At 45.4% G+C, this 18,697-nt stretch overlaps 1 protein-coding gene and 1 pseudogene across 1 annotated transcript; both read left to right on the top strand.

Moving 5' to 3' along the window:
* The first annotated feature begins 3,470 nt into the window (after positions 1-3,470).
* LOC132482472 (cytochrome c oxidase subunit 7B, mitochondrial-like) lies at positions 3,471-3,773 on the top strand (annotated as a pseudogene).
* A 12,734-nt stretch (positions 3,774-16,507) lies between these two features.
* LOC132482371 (cyclin-dependent kinase 2-associated protein 1-like) lies at positions 16,508-17,056 on the top strand. Its single transcript, XM_060087649.1, is given in 2 exon segments — positions 16,508-16,689; positions 16,692-17,056. Coding segments are annotated over 2 exon segments (345 nt in total). The 5' UTR covers positions 16,508-16,562; the 3' UTR covers positions 16,910-17,056.
* The last annotated feature ends 1,641 nt before the right edge of the window (positions 17,057-18,697 follow it).

Below are 18,697 nucleotides of genomic sequence, written 5' to 3'. Positions count from 1 at the left end.
TCGCATACAGTCCGACTCTCAGAGCAAGGGGCAGTAAGGTTGGTGGTTTTGCTCTGTGCAAAGAAGGAACAGGAAGGGGCTGTAAAGTCTGGTTTCTGAGATCAGATATGTCACTAACAATCTAGTGTGAATATATACACCAGCTCACTGGAGGCTATTTGCATTTACAAGCCTTTCCTCCACCCTCATGCTATAAGAAAAAGAAGTGAATCTCTCATGGTGGATTTCATATATCAGGGTTCCTAAAAGTGGGAAGAAACTTTGGGGGGCAGTAGGGGAGCCCACAAGTCTCAGAGGACCCTTCCTGGGGTGAGGAGGCTTCCTGCTAAGAAGAGGGAACTCTTCCTGTGTGTGTCCCAAAGTGCCACGTTCTCCTGAGGCCAGGCCTGGACCTTGGCAGGACGTTCCGAGACCTCTTGCAGCTCTGGGCTAGGCCCACCTCCCAGGAACCAGTTTCTCTCAGGAACTGAATAACAGAGATCCTGATACTCTAGAAATCAGCCCTATTTTGGAGATTGGGGAGGGGGGCAGAAGAGGAAGCAAACTGGCTGAATTGTCAGGTCTGTGGTTTTGCATCTCCTTCTTTCTTAGGGCAGCCTGAGTTGCTGCGTGTGTGTATATACTTGGGATTCAGGACTTGGAAGGTGAGGAGGACTCCGCAGTCTGATCAGGGCTTCTGGTTGTCTCCACAGTGTGGTGTGCTTTTCATTATTTTTCCAGAACCTTGTCCTTCCATGGTTTCCACAAAAGGTTGCCAATTCTGGGAGCATAAAGGTCAGGCTGGCTTGCATACTAAGCAGTGCGCTCCCAAATATGCATTTGGTTTTGCTGGAGTCTGAGAGGAGAGCAGGAGATGGCTGAGAAAGCGCTGGCCTGGGAGTCCAGCAACCTGGCTTCTTGTGTTGACTGCTGCAAACGAGACCCTGTATTGACCCCGAGGAAGATACCTGTTCACTCTTGGGCTCAGCTTCCCTATTTGCAAGAAGGCAAAGTCGGTGTTGTGCCTTGAAGGGCATTTTCCTGCTCTCACATGGTAAGTCACACGCTTTTCTTGTCTTTCTCAGGGCCAAAGTGCTCCCAAACCCTCAGCGCCTTGTTGCAGGGAAGACCGTGGTCCTCCCTGCTTTCTGTGACACTCACATGGTGGGGGGCGGTGGGCACCGGGCCATCAGCAGCTGGACTTGTTCTGAGCCTATGTGGCAGGGGTGACAGCAGGGTCCCCTGTTCAAACTGAAACAGAAACAGTGAAAACTCAATGTCAAAGCAAGTGCTGCCATTCTTTATACAGAGCAGAAAACACTAAAAAAATAGGCTTTCCCCTTATCCTGAGCATTCACCTCAATGCTGTCTTTCCAGCTGTCGCTAATTTAAAACAAAAAAACGCTCATACTCTCAATTATAGGTGATTTTTGTCACGAAGATTGAAGGCATGCAAAGTATCGAGTCACTTCGTTGCTGGTTTTACGCGTCTCTCCAAACTGAATGAGCAGCAGTGCTTCACGGAAAGCGCTGCTCTGAAATTCTAGCTTTAATATTCTAAACAGGTTGAGTGTGTTATAGACAGCACTCTCAACCACTGTCTATTTTTCCCCCACGAAGCATTGACTTGTATTTGTTTAGCTTTAAAATAAAAAAAGCCATGGGGCTGAAGGAACTAAAAGAGGAGGAGGATGCCGGGGTGAAGTGTGTGCTGAATGAACGTGTGGTGCAAAGGCAAGAGAAAGAAGCACTGGACCAGGGATCATGGTCAACTCTGAACATGCAGACCCGTGGCTGCCCTTCTCCTGATGGGGGCTGCCCACCATTTCCCTGACAGTGACACCACCACTTCTCACTGACAGCCAATGGAAGAGTCAGTTCAGGCAGGGCCTTGAAAGCCATGGTGACCCAAGCCCTGGCAACCACCATAGGCAGCAGGTCAGACTCTGCTCCTGTGACAGTCACATCACTTCTTTGGTCCTCAGTCTCCAATCTTAGAAAATAGCCTGACCAGGCACCTTCCAAAAGCTGGCTTAGGGGTATAGTAAAGAGGAAGCCAGTCTGAAATGAGCTTTTTTTAAAAAGGAGAGAGCACAGGCTTGGAGAGCTCATCACCCTGGGGTTTCATCAGGGTTCTCTGAGCTCCCTCAGAGCCTCAGTTTTCTTATCCGTGAAAATGGGGCTGTAACAACCTCCCTGGGTTGTTGTATGAGTTAACAAAAAAAAATCTCTGGGGAGCACTCAGTCTAGTTCCTAGAAGGAGTAGACTTGAGTAAATGTTCCTTCTTCTTCCCTTTTGACTCTATGTTTGGTTTGAGCTCTTGGCTGCATTTCCCACAACAGTAACATACACACATTTAATGACAGGTGTCTGGCTTTGCCCCCACCCGTCTTCTTTACCTGCTATCTTTTCTCACCCTCCCTCCACACCTCTCCAGTGCTCTCCTGGCTGGTGTCCTCTGGAGGAGGAAAGCCTCTGATCCGTTTAATCGCGCCGAGGAGTGGGACATGTCCACGTGACCCCTGGCAGGAGACATCTACAAAAGAGGAAGAGGGCAGTGCTTCTACCAAATGTCAAATAGCTAGCTAGTGGGAAGCAGCCGCATAGCACAGGGAGATCAGCTCGGTGCTTTGTGACCACCTAGGGGGGGGATAGGGAGGGTGGGAGGGAGACGCAAGAGGGAGGGGATATGGGGATATATGTATAAGTATAGCTGATTCACTTTGTTATACAGCAGAAACTAACACACCATTGTAAAGCTATTATGCTCCAATAAAGATGTTAAAATAAATAATAATTTTTTTAAAAAAAAAGAGGGCAGTGCTTTACCCCAATGAATGATCCCCCACCATAAGACACGATGAAACATGCATAACAGGCCAGTGGAGGAGATGCTTGGGAAGCTGAGGTGGAGTAGAGTGAAGAGTTACAAGTATGTGCAGAACTTACAGGGCCAGCCCCACTGTCAATTATTGACTCTAATTTTCAACTCCGTTCACTTCAAAAGTTAATGGTCGATCTGGCCAGAGCAGTTTCGACTTGTTCAGCTGAGCAAACCACAGCGGTCAGAAAAAACACAGTCAGTTTCGTGTTCGATCTGTATGAGCTAGAGCTGGGCCGCCAACACCCGTTCGCCGTGGCCGAGTAAAAAGAGCACCAAGCCGGAGCCCAAGAAAACAATGTTTGAGTCTCAGTTCTGCCACCAGCTCACTATGTGACCCTGGGCTAGTCTCTTGACGTCTCTGGGATTTAGCTGCTGACCTTGGTAAATCGAGGGCCTGCATTAGATGATGCTGAAGGCCCGTCCCAGCAGGGACTTGCTGTGATCTAAGCTATGCCAGCTACTAAAAGAGCTGAGGAGGGACCCCACTTTGTGTGGGCAAAAATGCACTCCCGAAGGTGACCCTCCAACTAGTGGCCTTCCGGGCTTCTACTGACTTGGAAGGTGAAGTCAAAACTGAAGGACTGGAGTTGCCGCCTTTCTGTCTTCAGTTTTACGATGCTTCCCTTGGCCAAAAACACACTAAATCGTCTCGGAGTTCGAAGCATTCAGCAAACAATGTCAAGGCAGGACCACCAGAAGCAGGTACCTGATTTCCATGACAAATATGGTAATGCTGTATTAGCCAGTGGAGCCACTTTCCGCGTTGCTGTATGGGCATATACAGCAACACAAACTGGAATAGAATGGAACCTGTCCCCTGTTTGCAGTCACCCCCAAAGGAATGGAGAGAACAGTAATCATCCCAGCTGGTTTAATACTGAATTGTTTCCAAAGCAACTCATAATTGATGCCAAGTAAAAAGCATTATGTACCCATTAACATATGGTGTGACTGTAGAAATAAAGTACATTTGAAAACTTAAAAAAAAGAACTGAAGGACTGGGACTTCCCTGGTGGCACAGTGGTTAAGAATCCTCCTGCCAATGCAGGGGACACGGGTTCGAGCCCTGGTCCGGGAGGATCCCACATGCCACGGAGCAACTAAGCCCATGCACCACAACTACTGAGCCTGCACTCCAGAGCCCGCGAGCCACAACTACTGAGCCCCCATGCCGCAACTACTGAAGCCCGCGTGCCTAGAGCCCGTGCTCCGCAAGAAGGGAAGCCACTGCAGTGAGAAGCCCGCACACTGCAACTAGAGAAAGCCCACGCGCAGCAACAAAGACCCAATGCAGCCAAAAATAAATAAATAAAATAAGTAAATTTATATTTAAAAAAAAAACTGAAGGACTGGGGAAAAGTGTTGAGAAGTGACCTCCAGCTGACACAAAAGCCCTAGGTGGTTTTAATAATGATAATAACTAAACCAAGAATGGCCTTGCCTGGTCCACAGCCTCCCACTTGTTCGCCTACTCTGGGGTCTTTGCAAGAGAGAAGCACACCCATTGCTGATCTCCTGACTGGTCTCCGTGGGAGTTCCAGTTTTGAATAATAAAATACAAAAGCTGAAAATTATATTTCAGAGCAACACAAAGGATTTGGAGGAAGCTAGCCTTGAGGCCAAAGTGGCTCCCAGGAAAAGGATTTCTTTGTCACTCAAATGGGCTTGAAGGGGAACGTTTTAGAAGAACAACCCAGGAAAAGAGAAAATTAGAGAAATCATACATGTCATAGACTAAATGAAAATTAATTTTTAATCAGAGTGAGCCAGACTAGACTTAACTGGGCTTGAGAGCAAAACCTGGAAAAGGACTTACTTTTTTATGTACACATTTTCAAAATCCACATTTTGCCAAAAGGCATGAGAATGCAGAAAGCTACAACATTAGAGCAACAGGGGAAAATGAACTTGGTAAAAGACGCGTTGGACGTTCATCTCCACTGAAGAATTTGCCTCAGTGGGTACCATCTTGTGAAAGATTTAGCTGATGCAGAAGACAATATTCAAGTCCCCATTGAGAAGAGTTGATAGGAAAGAATGAAGGGTGAGAATTGTAATGGGGGGCGGTTGAGGGGAGGGAAACATTTTGTCAAGGATGCTCCAGTGCTCTGCACAATGGTCATGTCATGGCCATGGTCATGTCTCCTGCAGGCTGACTCCGGAATGTTTAGCAAACTATGCCAGTGAGAGCTCCCAGACTCAACACCTATTGTGTATCAAGCACTTGGCTAAACACTTTACATGCCCTCTCTCAATTAACATGCTCAGCAGCCCAATGAAGTGGTTACTTCTGTTGTACTTATTTTACAGATGAGTAAGCTGGGTTTTACAGAGTTACAGCTACCCAGCTAGGAAGTAGAGCTGTGACTTGAACCCAAATCTGTCAAACTCCACAGTGACTCCGATGCCCCAGTGATCCTCATCCAGCTCCAAGATGTCTGGGCATGAGCTGGAGAGTGTGAGATATCATGTCCCCAAATGGAATATCAAGAGACTTAGATAGTCCTCATCCTAGGCAGGAAAGCTGGGCAGAGACAGATCATGGGGTGTGTGTGTGTGTGTGTGTGTGTGTGTGTGTGTGTGTGCACGCACACACGTTTGTCCATGCACATGCTCTGAGAGCACTGAAGGAGATGGAGGGTAGGTGCTCAGAGTCTGAATTTTAGTAAAGAGGGAAGCAGAGATGGAGACACTGCGAACTGGGTAACTCAACGTGCACACAATCTTGGGACGTCACCCACATTATCTGATAGTGTTATTTTTTGGAAGTGTCATAAGCAACTTTGTCCACTCCACTATGCAATAACCTTCTGGAAGGCTGGGACCTTAGCTTCTTCATTTTTAAAACTTCTCCATAGCTCCCAATAGCAATAATATTTGGTCTAAGGCTTCTCAGTTGACCAAATACTTCCACAGACACTGACTGGACCTTCATAACAACTCAGTGAGGCAGCCGTCGTTGTCCTCACTTTGTCTGTGAGGAAAATGGTGTGCCTTAGGGCCGAAGGAACTTAGTCAAGGGCACACAGCTGGTACGGAGTTGCCACTGCTGACCACCCCCTTAATCCACCCAAGCACACATGCCAACATGAGGTAGTGCCAAGGCACCTCACAAAGGATCTAGCACAGAGTAGGTGCTCAAGAGATGTTAGTTTTCCCCTTACTTGACAATATATGGTTTTAAAATGTTTTCTTTGCACTAACTATATCCTACTGGGTACCCCAGTATCTTCAACAGAGACTGGTCCACGTTCTCAGAGAGCTTACCATTGATGCAAGAAAATACAGCCAACGTGTGTGAACCTGAGGATAGTGAGCCACTGACTAATCTGTGACACAGGCTCTAATGCAGTGAAAGCTCTGAGGATGCTCCACAGTGGGCTGGAATGGTCAGAGGTTTCCTAGCAAACATCAGGGGGAAAGGCCTGGAAAAGCCGATCAATCCACTCTCCCCTCCTTTTTGTCTGAATCCCAGAAAGAGGAACTTTTGCTGATAGAAACTGTTTTGATCGTCTTTCCTTGTGCCCAGTGACCCAGTCCCTTCCTTGTCAATGAGGTTGTATGAAAAGTGTCTTAGCTCCAGAAGATGTGGTACATATACACAATGGAATACTACTCAGCCATAAAGAATGAAATAATGCCATATGTACCAACATGGATGGACCTAGAGATTATCATACTAAGTGAAGTAAGTCATAAAGAGAAAGACAAATATCATATGATATCACTTATATCATACGGAATCTGAAATATGACACGAATGAACTTATTTATGAAACAAACAGACTCACGGACATAGAGAACAGACTTGTGGTTGCCAAGGGGGGAGGGGGGGGTGGGGGAGGGATGGATTGGGAGTTTGGGATTAACAAACGCAAACTATTATAGATAGATGATAGATAGATAGATAGATAGATAACCGAATCACTTTGTTGTACACCAGAAATTAACACAACATTGTAAATCAACTATACTTCAATAAAAAAAAAAAAATTTAAGTGTCCTAGCTCTCCCCAGCTACAAATGCCACCCTCCATCTATGGCACCAAGAGTGTGACATTGTGAGGTCTTTCATCAAGGGAGCAGTATGTGGCCACACAAGCACACCACAGTTTGTATTAACATCCACAGCTCCATTAGAACAAATAGTTTATTTTTTAGACCAAGTCAATAAGCTGCTTTCTCCAGGGAGAAGAGCGAGCGTGACAGACACAGTTCAAGTAAAATAAAAGACACTCAGCATTTCACCCTAAATGTTTCCATAGTTCCAGATCTCGCCAGCGGTTTAGTAGCAAGTCAAAGCAGAAACTGACATTTGGTGTTCCAGAGTCTTCTGGAAGAGAGTCAGATAATGAATTGTCAAATGAACAGTTTCTGGCTCTCTTATCAAGGACAAATCCTACTCCAGCTGAGATGCTAGCAAACTAACAACACTGAGAACAACAATAATTTGCCAGGATGATACAAACCCAGAATGCAGGAGAGGCTATTTTCTTTGTTGACTGCGTCTGGAAATATGGCTAGATGTGATTTATCATCTGCATTAGATGCTCTTCCATAACATCCTAAACAGACATTTTATGCTGGATATCAACTGGAAAAATTTTTATTCAACACTAATTTCATCAAAACCTGGATAGTTGATACAGCCAGATTTTGTCAAATGAGGGAGAATTAGTATGATACAAACTATTCACTATAAAGACATTACTATATTCTCTAAGCCTTCTTTGAGTTCTGTTATACACTAGAGTTTGTGGCCTAATACTTGGATTAAAAGCGGAGAGTAGGATATTCAGGCTGAATTGTGCCTCCCCTCAAGACCCCTGAAACTGATCTGAAATGATAAGGCAGTCCCTCTTAGGAATATTTCCAGACTGTTCTTCATGTAAAAGAACATAAGAAGTTCCCAAAAGCCGAAGAAACTGAGTGCCCTGAGCAGATCCTTTTCCTGCCCTTCATTCTCAAAAGTTCGCTGCAAAGGCTCTGGTCAAGTGCTGCAGGCTGCTCTTTCATCTCCGTAACCTGAGTGCCTTTGCAGAACAGGCTCCCTCTCCGGTATTCAGTGAATTCCGAGTCAAGTCCAGGCTCGAGTCAGCTGCCTCCATTGTAAGTCTTTTGCAATTCGATGGATGGCTTGGCCCTTATGCCTTGAGAATTGGAATCTCCTGGGCAGGGATAAGATTTCACTTTCCATGTCTACAGTGCTTGCACCAAGTTTATTAATATAGTCTATACAGGGGGATCATATTGAGAGCAAGCTGGAATCCACATCACAGAGCCTGTGGCTTGAAGCTAGGCTGAGCCGAGCCCACAGGAGGAGACTGAGTCACCCTAAGCATCCAGTCACCCTGGGGAATTTTAAGAATTCAAAATCAAGTTCAAGTCAATCCTGTCTAAGACACTGTGTCTTTCCTTCTATATCAGCCCCACTCTCCCAGACATCTCACCCATGCCTGGAAGTGCACTTCAACGTGTAAGGGGGAAGAAAGTAATCTGGGAAACACCTCAGGTGTTACCTCCACGGAGGAGTTAGGGACTCAGAGTTTAAAATGAATGAATGAATCATAATACAGTGATGTATCCCAGCCTAAGAATCAATAAGACCATGGGAGGAGCTGGCAACTATAGCGGAAAGAACACACTTTCTGGAGTCAGATCAGGATTTGGATCTCCATCTGGCTCCTTACTAGCTGTCTGGCCTCAGGCAAACACTTAGCCTTCCAGGGCCTCAGTTTCCTCCTCTGTACAATGGGGATGATCCTAATCAGCTGTCTTGTAAGGTATGCAGGAGAAATTAGAGAGATAATGTACATAAAGCACCTTTTACAGAACCTGGCAGAGAATAGGTATCCAACAAATGGCAGCTACTGTTATGGAACAGGGCAGGAGAGATGGCTGGGTCTGGCTTAGCGTCTTCCAGTCCTGGGTGAATGTGTGCCTCCACTGTGGACAAGAAGTACTCTGCTCAAATACGACACTGGATCAATACATGTGCTTTACTCCTTCTTCTACCTTCATGTCTTTAGTGACCCAAGTCATTCATGACTGCAAACTCTATGCAAGCTCAAACATCATAGAAAACACAAAAATTCTCTTGACCCACATCTAATCCCACTCCCTTTCCTCAGGGTAGTCCCTGGTTTCAGTTCGTTTTGTAGGTTGGGGGGCTTTTTTGGTAAGCAAGTGCATATAAGAACTGACATATTAAAAAAAAAAAACAATGTTGTTTTATGTGGGGTTTTGGTAAAAAACCAAAATGTATGTTTTGCATGTATGTTTCAATATTTTATTAAAGTATAATATGCATATAGAAAAGTTAGGACTCTGCGCTCTCACTGCTGAGGGCGCGGGTTCAGTCCCTGGTCGGGGAACTAAGATCCCACACCAAGCCATGCGGTACGGCCAAAGAAAAAAATACCATTACCCCCAAAGCCTCTTTTGAGCCCTTTCTAGTCAATAAACTCCCAACAGTGGCCACTATTGTGACTTATATCAGCATAAATTAGTTTCGCCTGCTTTTGTACTTTATACAAATTGAATCATACAGTGTATTAGTCTTACGTGGCCACTGTAACAAATTACCACAAACTCCACAGCTTAAAACAACACAAAACTATCATCTCACAGTTTCTGTAGGTCAAACATCCAGGCACAGTGTGGCTGAATTCTCTACTCAGGGCCTCCCAGGGCTGAAATCAAGGTGTCCACCAGGACTAGGGTCTCCTCTAAGGCTGGGTTCCTCTTCAGAGTTCACTGGTTGTTGATAGAATTCATTTCCTTGTGGTTGTAGGACTAAGGTCCCCGTTTTCTTGCTGGCTCTCAACCAGGGGTCATTCTCAGCAACTAGAGGCCACACATGTTCCTTGTCACAAGGCCTCCTCCACATTCAAGCCAGCAACAGAGAATTTCTCTAATGTCAACCTGCCTCGTGCTTTAACTCTGACTTCCTCTTCTGCCAACAGCCAAAGAACATGCTCTGCTTTGAAAGAACTCATTTGACCAGGTCAGGCCTCCCCTGGATAATCTCCCTATCTTAAGGTTCACTGCTTTGGGACTGTAAATCCGCAAAATTCCTTTACAGCAGTACCTAGATTAGTGTTTGACTGAATAACTAGGGGCAGATATGTGTCTACCCGGCTCCAGGCATCTTGGAGGGTCATTCTAGAATTCTGCCACATGCAGTATGTCCTGTTTGATGTCTGACTTCTTCCACTCAACATTATGTTTGTGAGATTCATCCATATTGTGAGGATCAGGTCTTTTGGTGAACATGTGTACATACAGAAATAAACACTTTTTGTTATAAGACACTAAAGTTTTGGAGTTCTTTGCTACCACAAAATAACCCAGTCTATCCTGACCTATACAGAAATCTGGAAGTGGAATTGCTATGACCAAGGGCGATAGATGCTGCCATATTGCCCTCCAGTAAGGCACTGCCCTGAATATTGTACAAGAGCATCTTGCTTGCCACATCCTTACCAACACATGTTATGATAGAAGCGTGTGTGTATAAATGAATTGTGGCCAATCTGAGCTTTATTTTGTATGCCTATAAAATAAGGATTTTACCCTGTATAAGGATCCAGGAGAACAAGCCTAACCCCCCTGCCTGTCCGAACCACTAACATCACCACCAAGGACTGTGCATGTCCCTTACTGTGCTCTATTTTTTCATGGAATTTATTACTCCCAAATATTCCATATATTTACTAATTCAGGATGTTTATTGTTTGCTTTCTATTTCCACCCACAAGATATGAGCTTCTGCATGGAGGAGATCTCTGTTAGGTTATTGATAGATCCCAGAGGCCTAGAAGACTGCCTGACACACAGCAGGCGCTTAAAAATATTGGTTAAATGAACCAATAAATATTAACTCAAGACCTGAACTTGAGGTTATTATTATCAATAATTATAATAAGTTATTTTTACAGTAATTGTCATCATATTTTCTAAATCAAACAATTAGGTCACTGCCTAAAAACAAGTATTTTCTGAATTGAAATGTGGGAGAAGATTTAGTTATGCATTTGTAGCCATTAAATCTACCTTGTCCTTCTTATTCTACCTCATTTTTTATTTTACTTTACATAGGTTGCAGAGAAATTTTTTTAGAATACCCTAAATTCTTTCTGGATATGCTTATAAAACTGAGACTACTGCAGAAAACCAGAGGTTTAAAGATGCTCTCTTCCTAGAGCATTCTACCATACCAAAACAATAAACATTTGTCCCTGCAAATTCTGTCCTGAAATGTCTTCCCTTCTCACTGCAACTAATCAATATGCTGCTCTTCCTTCAAGATTGGAATCAGTTAGGGTCCAGAGCAGAGCTGTCAAAAAGAACTTTCTGCAACGATGGGGATATTCTTCATCTGCACTCCCCAAACCATAGCCACTAGCTACCTGTGGCTTCCAAGCACTTGAAATGTGGCTAGTGTGACTGAGGAATTAAATCATAACCCAACTGAATAAGAAGCCATTTTTATTCACTTTAATTTTAAGTAAGTTAAATGACCACAAGTGGCTAGTGGCTACCATATTGGACAGCCCAGCTCTACAGGAAGGAAATGGAAGAATGGAACCCATTTTTGATCCTTTGATTATGGCAGCCAGAGGGATCCTGAGACTCAAAGGTGACAGAAGAAGGTGCCAGGTCCTTTTGTTCATAACCCCTTCCCCCAAGTGACAGAGAAGAAGGAACAGAGTGCTCTTACCTTCTCTCCTCAGATAGAGGAACTTGGGCCGGGGGATGGAAGGACTCATGCTCTTATAGTCATTGGACATTGACTTGTTCCTTCATGTGGTCGTTGGCTTAGGCTGTGTCTATACGGGCCCAGTGACTCAAGCCGGAACTCTGGATGTGAAATGGAATTTTGGAGGCATGGATTTCAGAGCTCACACGCAGTTCCCCTGCTCACACTATGCTTTGTGCAGCTCACCCTGGGGGCACTTACCTGCTGGAGGATTGGACATTTCAAAGGAGGTGGTAACCACTGAAGCAGGTAATGGATCATAAGGAAGTAAAGTCTAGATAGGTTATCCAATCAAGAAAATAACCAGACCTAGGGTTTCAAAAGAGCAAAGAAAAATAATATTACCAATTTTGAGTTACTTCTTAGAGCAGAGAAAATCTAGCTCTACTGTGCTGTTATGAAATTAATTCGAAGTTGAGAATCTGCAATATATTACAGCTATCAGTCTCTCTGGATGGTTTTACAATCAACATGTAAGATATGAAAGATGCCAATAACATATTAATGTGGTATTCGGTGTTCAATCTTCTTTATGCAGCAGAATATTACAGCTGAGCAAACAATGATCAAAAAGTTGGTTCTCTTTTACACAAAGAAACAGAGGAAGGAAACTTGAACTTTAAATTATCCCACCTGTCATTTTCCATTGATTGAGTCTTCCTCATTAAGATAAATTCCGAGCTAGAATATCATTTTTATCTTTGGAGCTCTCCAGAAGGTATGCCCTTCAGCTACCTTGGTTTCTCTCTTTTTTTTCTTTCCTTATTTTTTTCTTTTACTTTTTTTTCTATATTGGCAGCTGCCAAGGAAGAATGGAACACTCTATCCCATTGTGTGTATCCCAAATTTCTTATTTGAGTTCTTCTGGAAATATATGTACCTGTAGCTTAACACCTGACACCCACTTGCAGGTAAACCCAAGCAAAGTCAGATGTCCCCTTTGTCTCTTTTGCATGCCATGTTGACACAAGAAGGGTGTGAGACTTCTCTTGGACAGAAGAGAACCCAAACTCAGCTCTACCATAAAAGAGCTGTGGGATCCTAGGGGTGTCCTTTACCCTGATTCTCGGCTTCCTCTTCTGTCGAAAGGGAGACATTAATGAAGAGGACAGGATGGCTAAGTGAGTCTGCTTTATGCCTTCTGGCTGGTTCTAACTTACTTCTTCTGACTTAGTTCCTTTCTCTCCCAGCATGCTGTGGCTCTGCTCAGTGACTTATTTCAACCCTCTCCAACAGCTAATGCTGATGTGATGCGGATAGCCTTGCTAACTGGCAGATAGCAGGTGCTCACTCGGCATGAGTTCATCCCTCCCTCCCCTCTGTTCTCAGCAAAGCAGCTAGAGCTGCATGTTCATCAGAGGCCCCTTGTTCTTCCCCCTGCCCTTCGTTGCCAGGGATAAAATGAAGGGATGAAGCAGGAAGCACTCATGATGAAAACATGCTTACGAAGACAACGCAGGTCCAAATGGACCCTGTGAAAAAGTGGAAGGGCAGAAGTTTCTGTTCAGTTGCCTTCCCCCACTCCTCACCCCTACACCCCTGGGGATCCACCTACTTCCCTACTGCCCCTACTTGTGGGCTCAGCACCCTCCTTTTCCCTTCTCTTGCCCTCCCCAAACCCACCTTCAGACCCTTCATTCACACTACAGTGTGGGCAAATGAGAACCCTCCTCGTTCCACATACATTTGCACGCGGATCAGAATCTCCAGATAAAACGGATTGTTCTTGGGAGGGAGATGCAAGAGGGAGGAGATATGGGGATATATGTATATGCATAGCTGATTCACTCTGTTATAAAGCAGAAAGTAACACACCATTGTAAAGTGATTATGCTCCAATAAAGATGTTAAAAAATAAATGGATTGTTCTCTGAGTACAAAATCTCAGGCATCAAGCCGTGGGAGAATAGTCTCCATTTTAAAGGCCTTTTCTGGAGTTCTGGAAATAAGGCCGTGTAATTACATGCCCACAGGGGCGAGCCAACACCACAGTGCCTTCTTGAACCACAGGCAGGGCCAACTATTTTCCCAGCGGAGGTTGCCCAAGCAATGACCCACGAAAGGAATCCTCCTAGGTCCCGTCAGTTTGAACAAGAGAGGGCAGCAGAGAGCGGGTGGCCAGAGCTTCCGGAGCAGAGTAAGCGTGGTTGGATAAAATGCTGCCGTTTGGAGACAGGCTTGTGAGGAAGCAGGTTGCAGATGGGGGCGAGGTTGATGCCAAGAGAACAAACAGGACGGGGTGGGGGCAGAGGAGGGGAAGAGGTCTAGGCTTGAACAGACACCATTGTGGCTAGAGACAGAGAATGATGAAGGTATCAGAATCTCCAGATAAAGTCTCTAGGGAGGAAACAAAGGATTCTTCAAGAGCCTAGAGCAGCTCTTCCCAACCTTTTGTGGGTTCTGAAAGGACGCACCGCACGTTTGAAAATATGATGAAATCCAAAGGCCTTCTCCGGAGAAAAGTCAACACATAGATTTTTTAAAATTAATTATTTTGGCTGCATTGGGTCTTCGTTGCTGCACGCAGGCTTTCTCTAGTTGCATCAAGCAGGGGCTACTCTTCATTGCAGTGCACGGGCTTCACACTGTGGTGGCTTCTCTTGTTGTGGAGCACGGGCTCTAGGCACGCAGGCTTCAGTAGTTGTGGCATGCGGGCTCAGTAGTTGTGGCTCACGGGCTCTAGAGTGCAGGCTCAGTAGTTGTGGCGCACGGGCTTAGTTGCTCCGCGGCATGTGGGATCTTCCTAGGCCAGGGATCGAACCCATGTCCTCTGCATTAGCAGGTGGATTCTTAACCACTGCGCCACCAGGGAAGTCCTCAACACATAGATTTTACAATCAAACTCAAGAAGTGTTCAGCTTCCTGTCCAAACCCATGCATGGGCTCCAGGTCCAAAATTAATCTAGGTGCTTAGAAACAGTAAAAGCAAGGCTACCCGGTCACTCAGGTTTCTTATCCTCTTGGATGTGTAGACCTGGGCTGCCCACTCACTCAGGAAGGGGCACCCTGGCCTGTCTTCAGAGGTACTCACATTTCTATTGGTTCTAAACAATCCCAAAGCAGCCCTGGACTCTGGAGTTTATTAAGGATTCACATATAAGATTTGGGGGTTCCCCTGCTACTCTCTACCACCATCTACTCGGTAACATATTGAGATACTCCTAAGTGCCAAAGACTTTGCCTTTCTTACCTAAATATGGCCTCAAAGCAAGGAACAGTTACTCTTATCGTCCTCATTTTGTAAATAACAAAACTGAGGTGAAATCACTTGCCCAGGTTCACAGAGCCGGCCAGTTATAGGATGGGCAACCATCCAGCACACTCTGAACCTGAAGTCTGGGTAGTCAACATTACCCACACTGATGACCAGACCCAGCTCAGGCTTCAAAGCTTTTAGAAGAACATTTAAACATTGTTCTAGGGAGGAACGTTGTTCAGAAGGTCAGTTTTGAGTCTTTGCTTTTCTGATGAAGAGTGAAGATCCCAGTCGTTGGGATACTTGCCCAATATTGGTTAAGCAGTTGAGACAGCCACCTGGGGTGGGGGGAGGGGGACCTGCGATGCTCACTTTCTCTACAGCCTCAGTTCACGTGCTGCTTCTTTAAACACTTGACACACACCTCCCCCACCCCACCCCCATAACCACACAGGTTATCCTGCTCCAGAAATCCATACAACCTGTGGAACTCTGTAGATATAAGTTGTTTTCTTCCCTTTTATTGTTATGTTCTCTTAGCTTTTAGTTGAGAAAATGTATCTGTTAAAAGAAGGAATATTTCTTAGAAAAAAAAAGCAGAGCCTCTAGTGGTGCGGGCAGCTTCCTCCCCACTTGAGGACGGAGGTTTGGCTCTCTCGCGTGATTATAGGAAAAGGTAGCTTTGAGACATGGGTTCCATACCTGCTGTGGTAGTTAGCCTGTAAAAAACATCAGTTTTGGACCTCCCTGGTGGCGCAGTGGTTAAGATTCCGCCTGCCGATGCAGGGGATACGGGTTCGTGCCCCGGTCTGGGAGGATCCCATATGCCGCGGAGCGGCTGGGCCCGTGAGCCATGGCCGCTGGGCCTGCGTGTCCGGAGCCTGTGCTCCGCAACGGGAGAGGCCACAACACTGAGAGGCCCGCATACCGCAAAAAGAAAAAAAAAAAAAAAAAAAACATCAGTTTCCTTAAATAATTTTTAAAATGTCACGTTTGTTAACTTACTTTTTTTTTTTTTTTGCCGTATGCAGGCCTCTCACTGTTGTGGCCTCTCCCGTTGTGGAACACAGGCTCTGGACGTGCAGGCTTAGCGGCCATGGCTCATGGGCCCAGCCGCCCCACGGCATGTGGGATCTTCCCGGACCGGGGCACGAACCCGTGTCCCCTGCATTGGCAGGCGGACTCTCAACCACTGCACCACCAGGGAAGCCCTAACTTACTTTTTGAACAACCACGTGGAACATAAAATAGATATGATCGCAAAGACCAGGCATTTTAGAGAATAATGAAGTCAGACACGCATCACATAAATAACAGATTCCTGTGGGTTAATTTAACTTGTCTTTATAGCAAAAATACAGCTACCTTCCTTACTGTTCAATCTGCTGTCATCTTAGATGTCCGGGGCTTTTCACCAGCTTGATAAATAAATTGGATCAAAGCTTCCTATAAGAAAATGAAAAATAATTAAAAATGATGTTTCTCTCCATTTTTTCTTTGAATTTAAAATTCAGGCCGCCCTTGCACCCGCGCGCCCGCCCGATGTATGGGTGATATACTGCAGCGGGTGTCAGGGTGAGGGACGGCCATATTTGCCAGTGCGGCCCGAGCCGTCAACAACAAAAAGTGCGCGGGAGCTCGGCGGGCGCACGGACGGGCGCACGGACGCTGGGGCCGCCTCGCCGCCGCCCTCGCGGGCCGGGCCCCGCTGCGCCCCGGCGCGCCCCGCCGCTCGGGGGGATGTCTTACAAACCGAACTTGACCGCGCACATGCCCGCCGCCTCCCTCAACGCCGCAGGGAGTGTCCACCCGCCCTCCACCAGTATGGCGACGTCTTCACAGTACCGCCAGCTGCTGAGTGACTACGGGCGCCATCTCTAGGCTACACCCAGGGAACTGGGAACAGCCAGGTGCCCCAGAGCAAATACGCTGAGCTGTTGGCCATCATCGAAGAGCTGGGGAAAGAGATCAGACCCACCTACGCGGGCAGCAAGAGCGCGATGGAGAGACTAAAACGAGGCATCATCCACGCTCGAGGATTGGTGCGGGAGTGCTTGGCTGAGACGGAATGGAATGCCAAGCCCTAGCTGCCTTGTGAGCCTGGACGGTTTTCCATTTTCTTCGGAGAGAAGAAGTTACAGTTCATCTCCCCTGTTCAGATTAAACTTTTGTTTTCAAAATGGTAACAGTTTGGTTTCTCCTCCCCCTGCCCCTCCCATGGTTCACTAGGCTCCGAATCTACGGCCTGTAACATTGAGGAAAGATTTTGCAGCTGATTGGGAGTTACATTTTAAATAGTTAGGAACTACCCAGGTGTTTGTTGTTGTTTTTTAAAGCACTGATTCAAAAGATGCACGTAAAAATTACCTATCTTACAGCAAACTAGTTTGCCTCCAAGATACCAGTGTCTCGCTCTCCTCTTTTGAATACATTTATGTTACCCGGATTGCTCTTTGTTCCTTTTCATAAGCTGATACAACTCGAAGGGTTTTTTTTGTAGTGCGGACTTGACAGCACACTTAACTAGTAGCTGGTCCCCTCGTTTCCCATACACTATAGATTCTGCTTAACGTAAATTCTTTTTTGCTTAAGCATTTTCATGACTATTAGTGCTTTGAAGTCGATTTTAAAAATGCACAAGTTATACATACAGAAGAAAGAGCAACCTCCCAAACCAAACCCAACAAGGATCCCCGAAATTTTTCCTGAGACTGTATGTAGATTTCAGTTCTGCCCTTCCTGTAAGTTGATCCAAACATCTGGAAGAAAATGGAACTGTTTGCATCTTTGTATTTATTACTCGATGTAATAAAGCTTATTTTCATTAAAAAAATCAGTTTATGTTAGAGAAGGCTACATACATATACAAGAAAAATCTAATTCTCCTAGAACACTTCCTACTTTGGGTTTTATTCAAAACATCGTTTTCCACTGATTATTGTTTCCCTTTTGGTCAGCCTCCTCATCACTGCCACAGAAAGTCCTCATTCATTTACTACAAAGTTACCAAGTGGTTCTTTTCTCCTATCCTGGAACATTGTTATTTTCCTTATTCCAGTTAATGGAAGGTGCACTTTCCACGGCAGGTGGCAGGCAGAGCTCCTGATAAAATGCGCGGGTGCACAACGAATACAGGCAAAATAAATAAGGAAAATCCAGTGCCTGTGTCTTCTGTTTGCTGTATGCCTTGGGTTTCTGCTTCCCACGCAGATTTGTCATGGCACTGGTGCCCCCTCTGTCACTCTCCTAATTTAAAAAAAAATGATGTTTTTCTTAACTTCCCTGCAAAGGCATGGCATTATGGCTGATATCCATGAAATATTCAGTGTGCTGGGTTTTGCTCGATTTCCCATATTAAAGCACATTTGGAAAAGATTTTTATTTACTTCTTACAGCTACCTGGATTAATGAGTGTCCAGCCAACCACTGTCTGATATTTTAGCTCTAAGTTATTCTTTTTCCAGGAGGAAAATAAATTTTAATTAACATGATTTCTCCACATGCTTCTGAAGGGTATGGTGGTCTCACAATGACACACGCTGCTCTGGCACACAATATGGTAAAGCACTTACCTGTACAAGGTGGTTGCTTCCTGCAAAACGGCACAGTCCTCAAGAGGAGGTGGGAAATGAACAAGAGAAATGGAAGAGAAAGAGGGGAAGTGGAGAAGGAGAAGGAGAAGGACAGAAGGAGGGAGGAAGAGGAGGAAGAGGAGGGGTGCAGGAGAAAATTCTTGAGAGAGAGAAAAGCCCTGGTATTGAACTTTGAATGGACTGAGTTGAAATGCAAAAGCAAATGAGTCATTAATTACCCACAACAGATGACCAACCAGAAGATGCTGAGTCATCTTAAAGGGGCAAGGTCTAGTAATTTCT

Source organism: Mesoplodon densirostris, chromosome X (genome assembly GCF_025265405.1).
Source record: "Mesoplodon densirostris isolate mMesDen1 chromosome X, mMesDen1 primary haplotype, whole genome shotgun sequence".
In the NCBI taxonomy this organism is placed as follows: Eukaryota; Metazoa; Chordata; class Mammalia; order Artiodactyla; family Ziphiidae; genus Mesoplodon; species Mesoplodon densirostris.
This window is presented reverse-complemented; position numbering and strand designations above follow the sequence as displayed.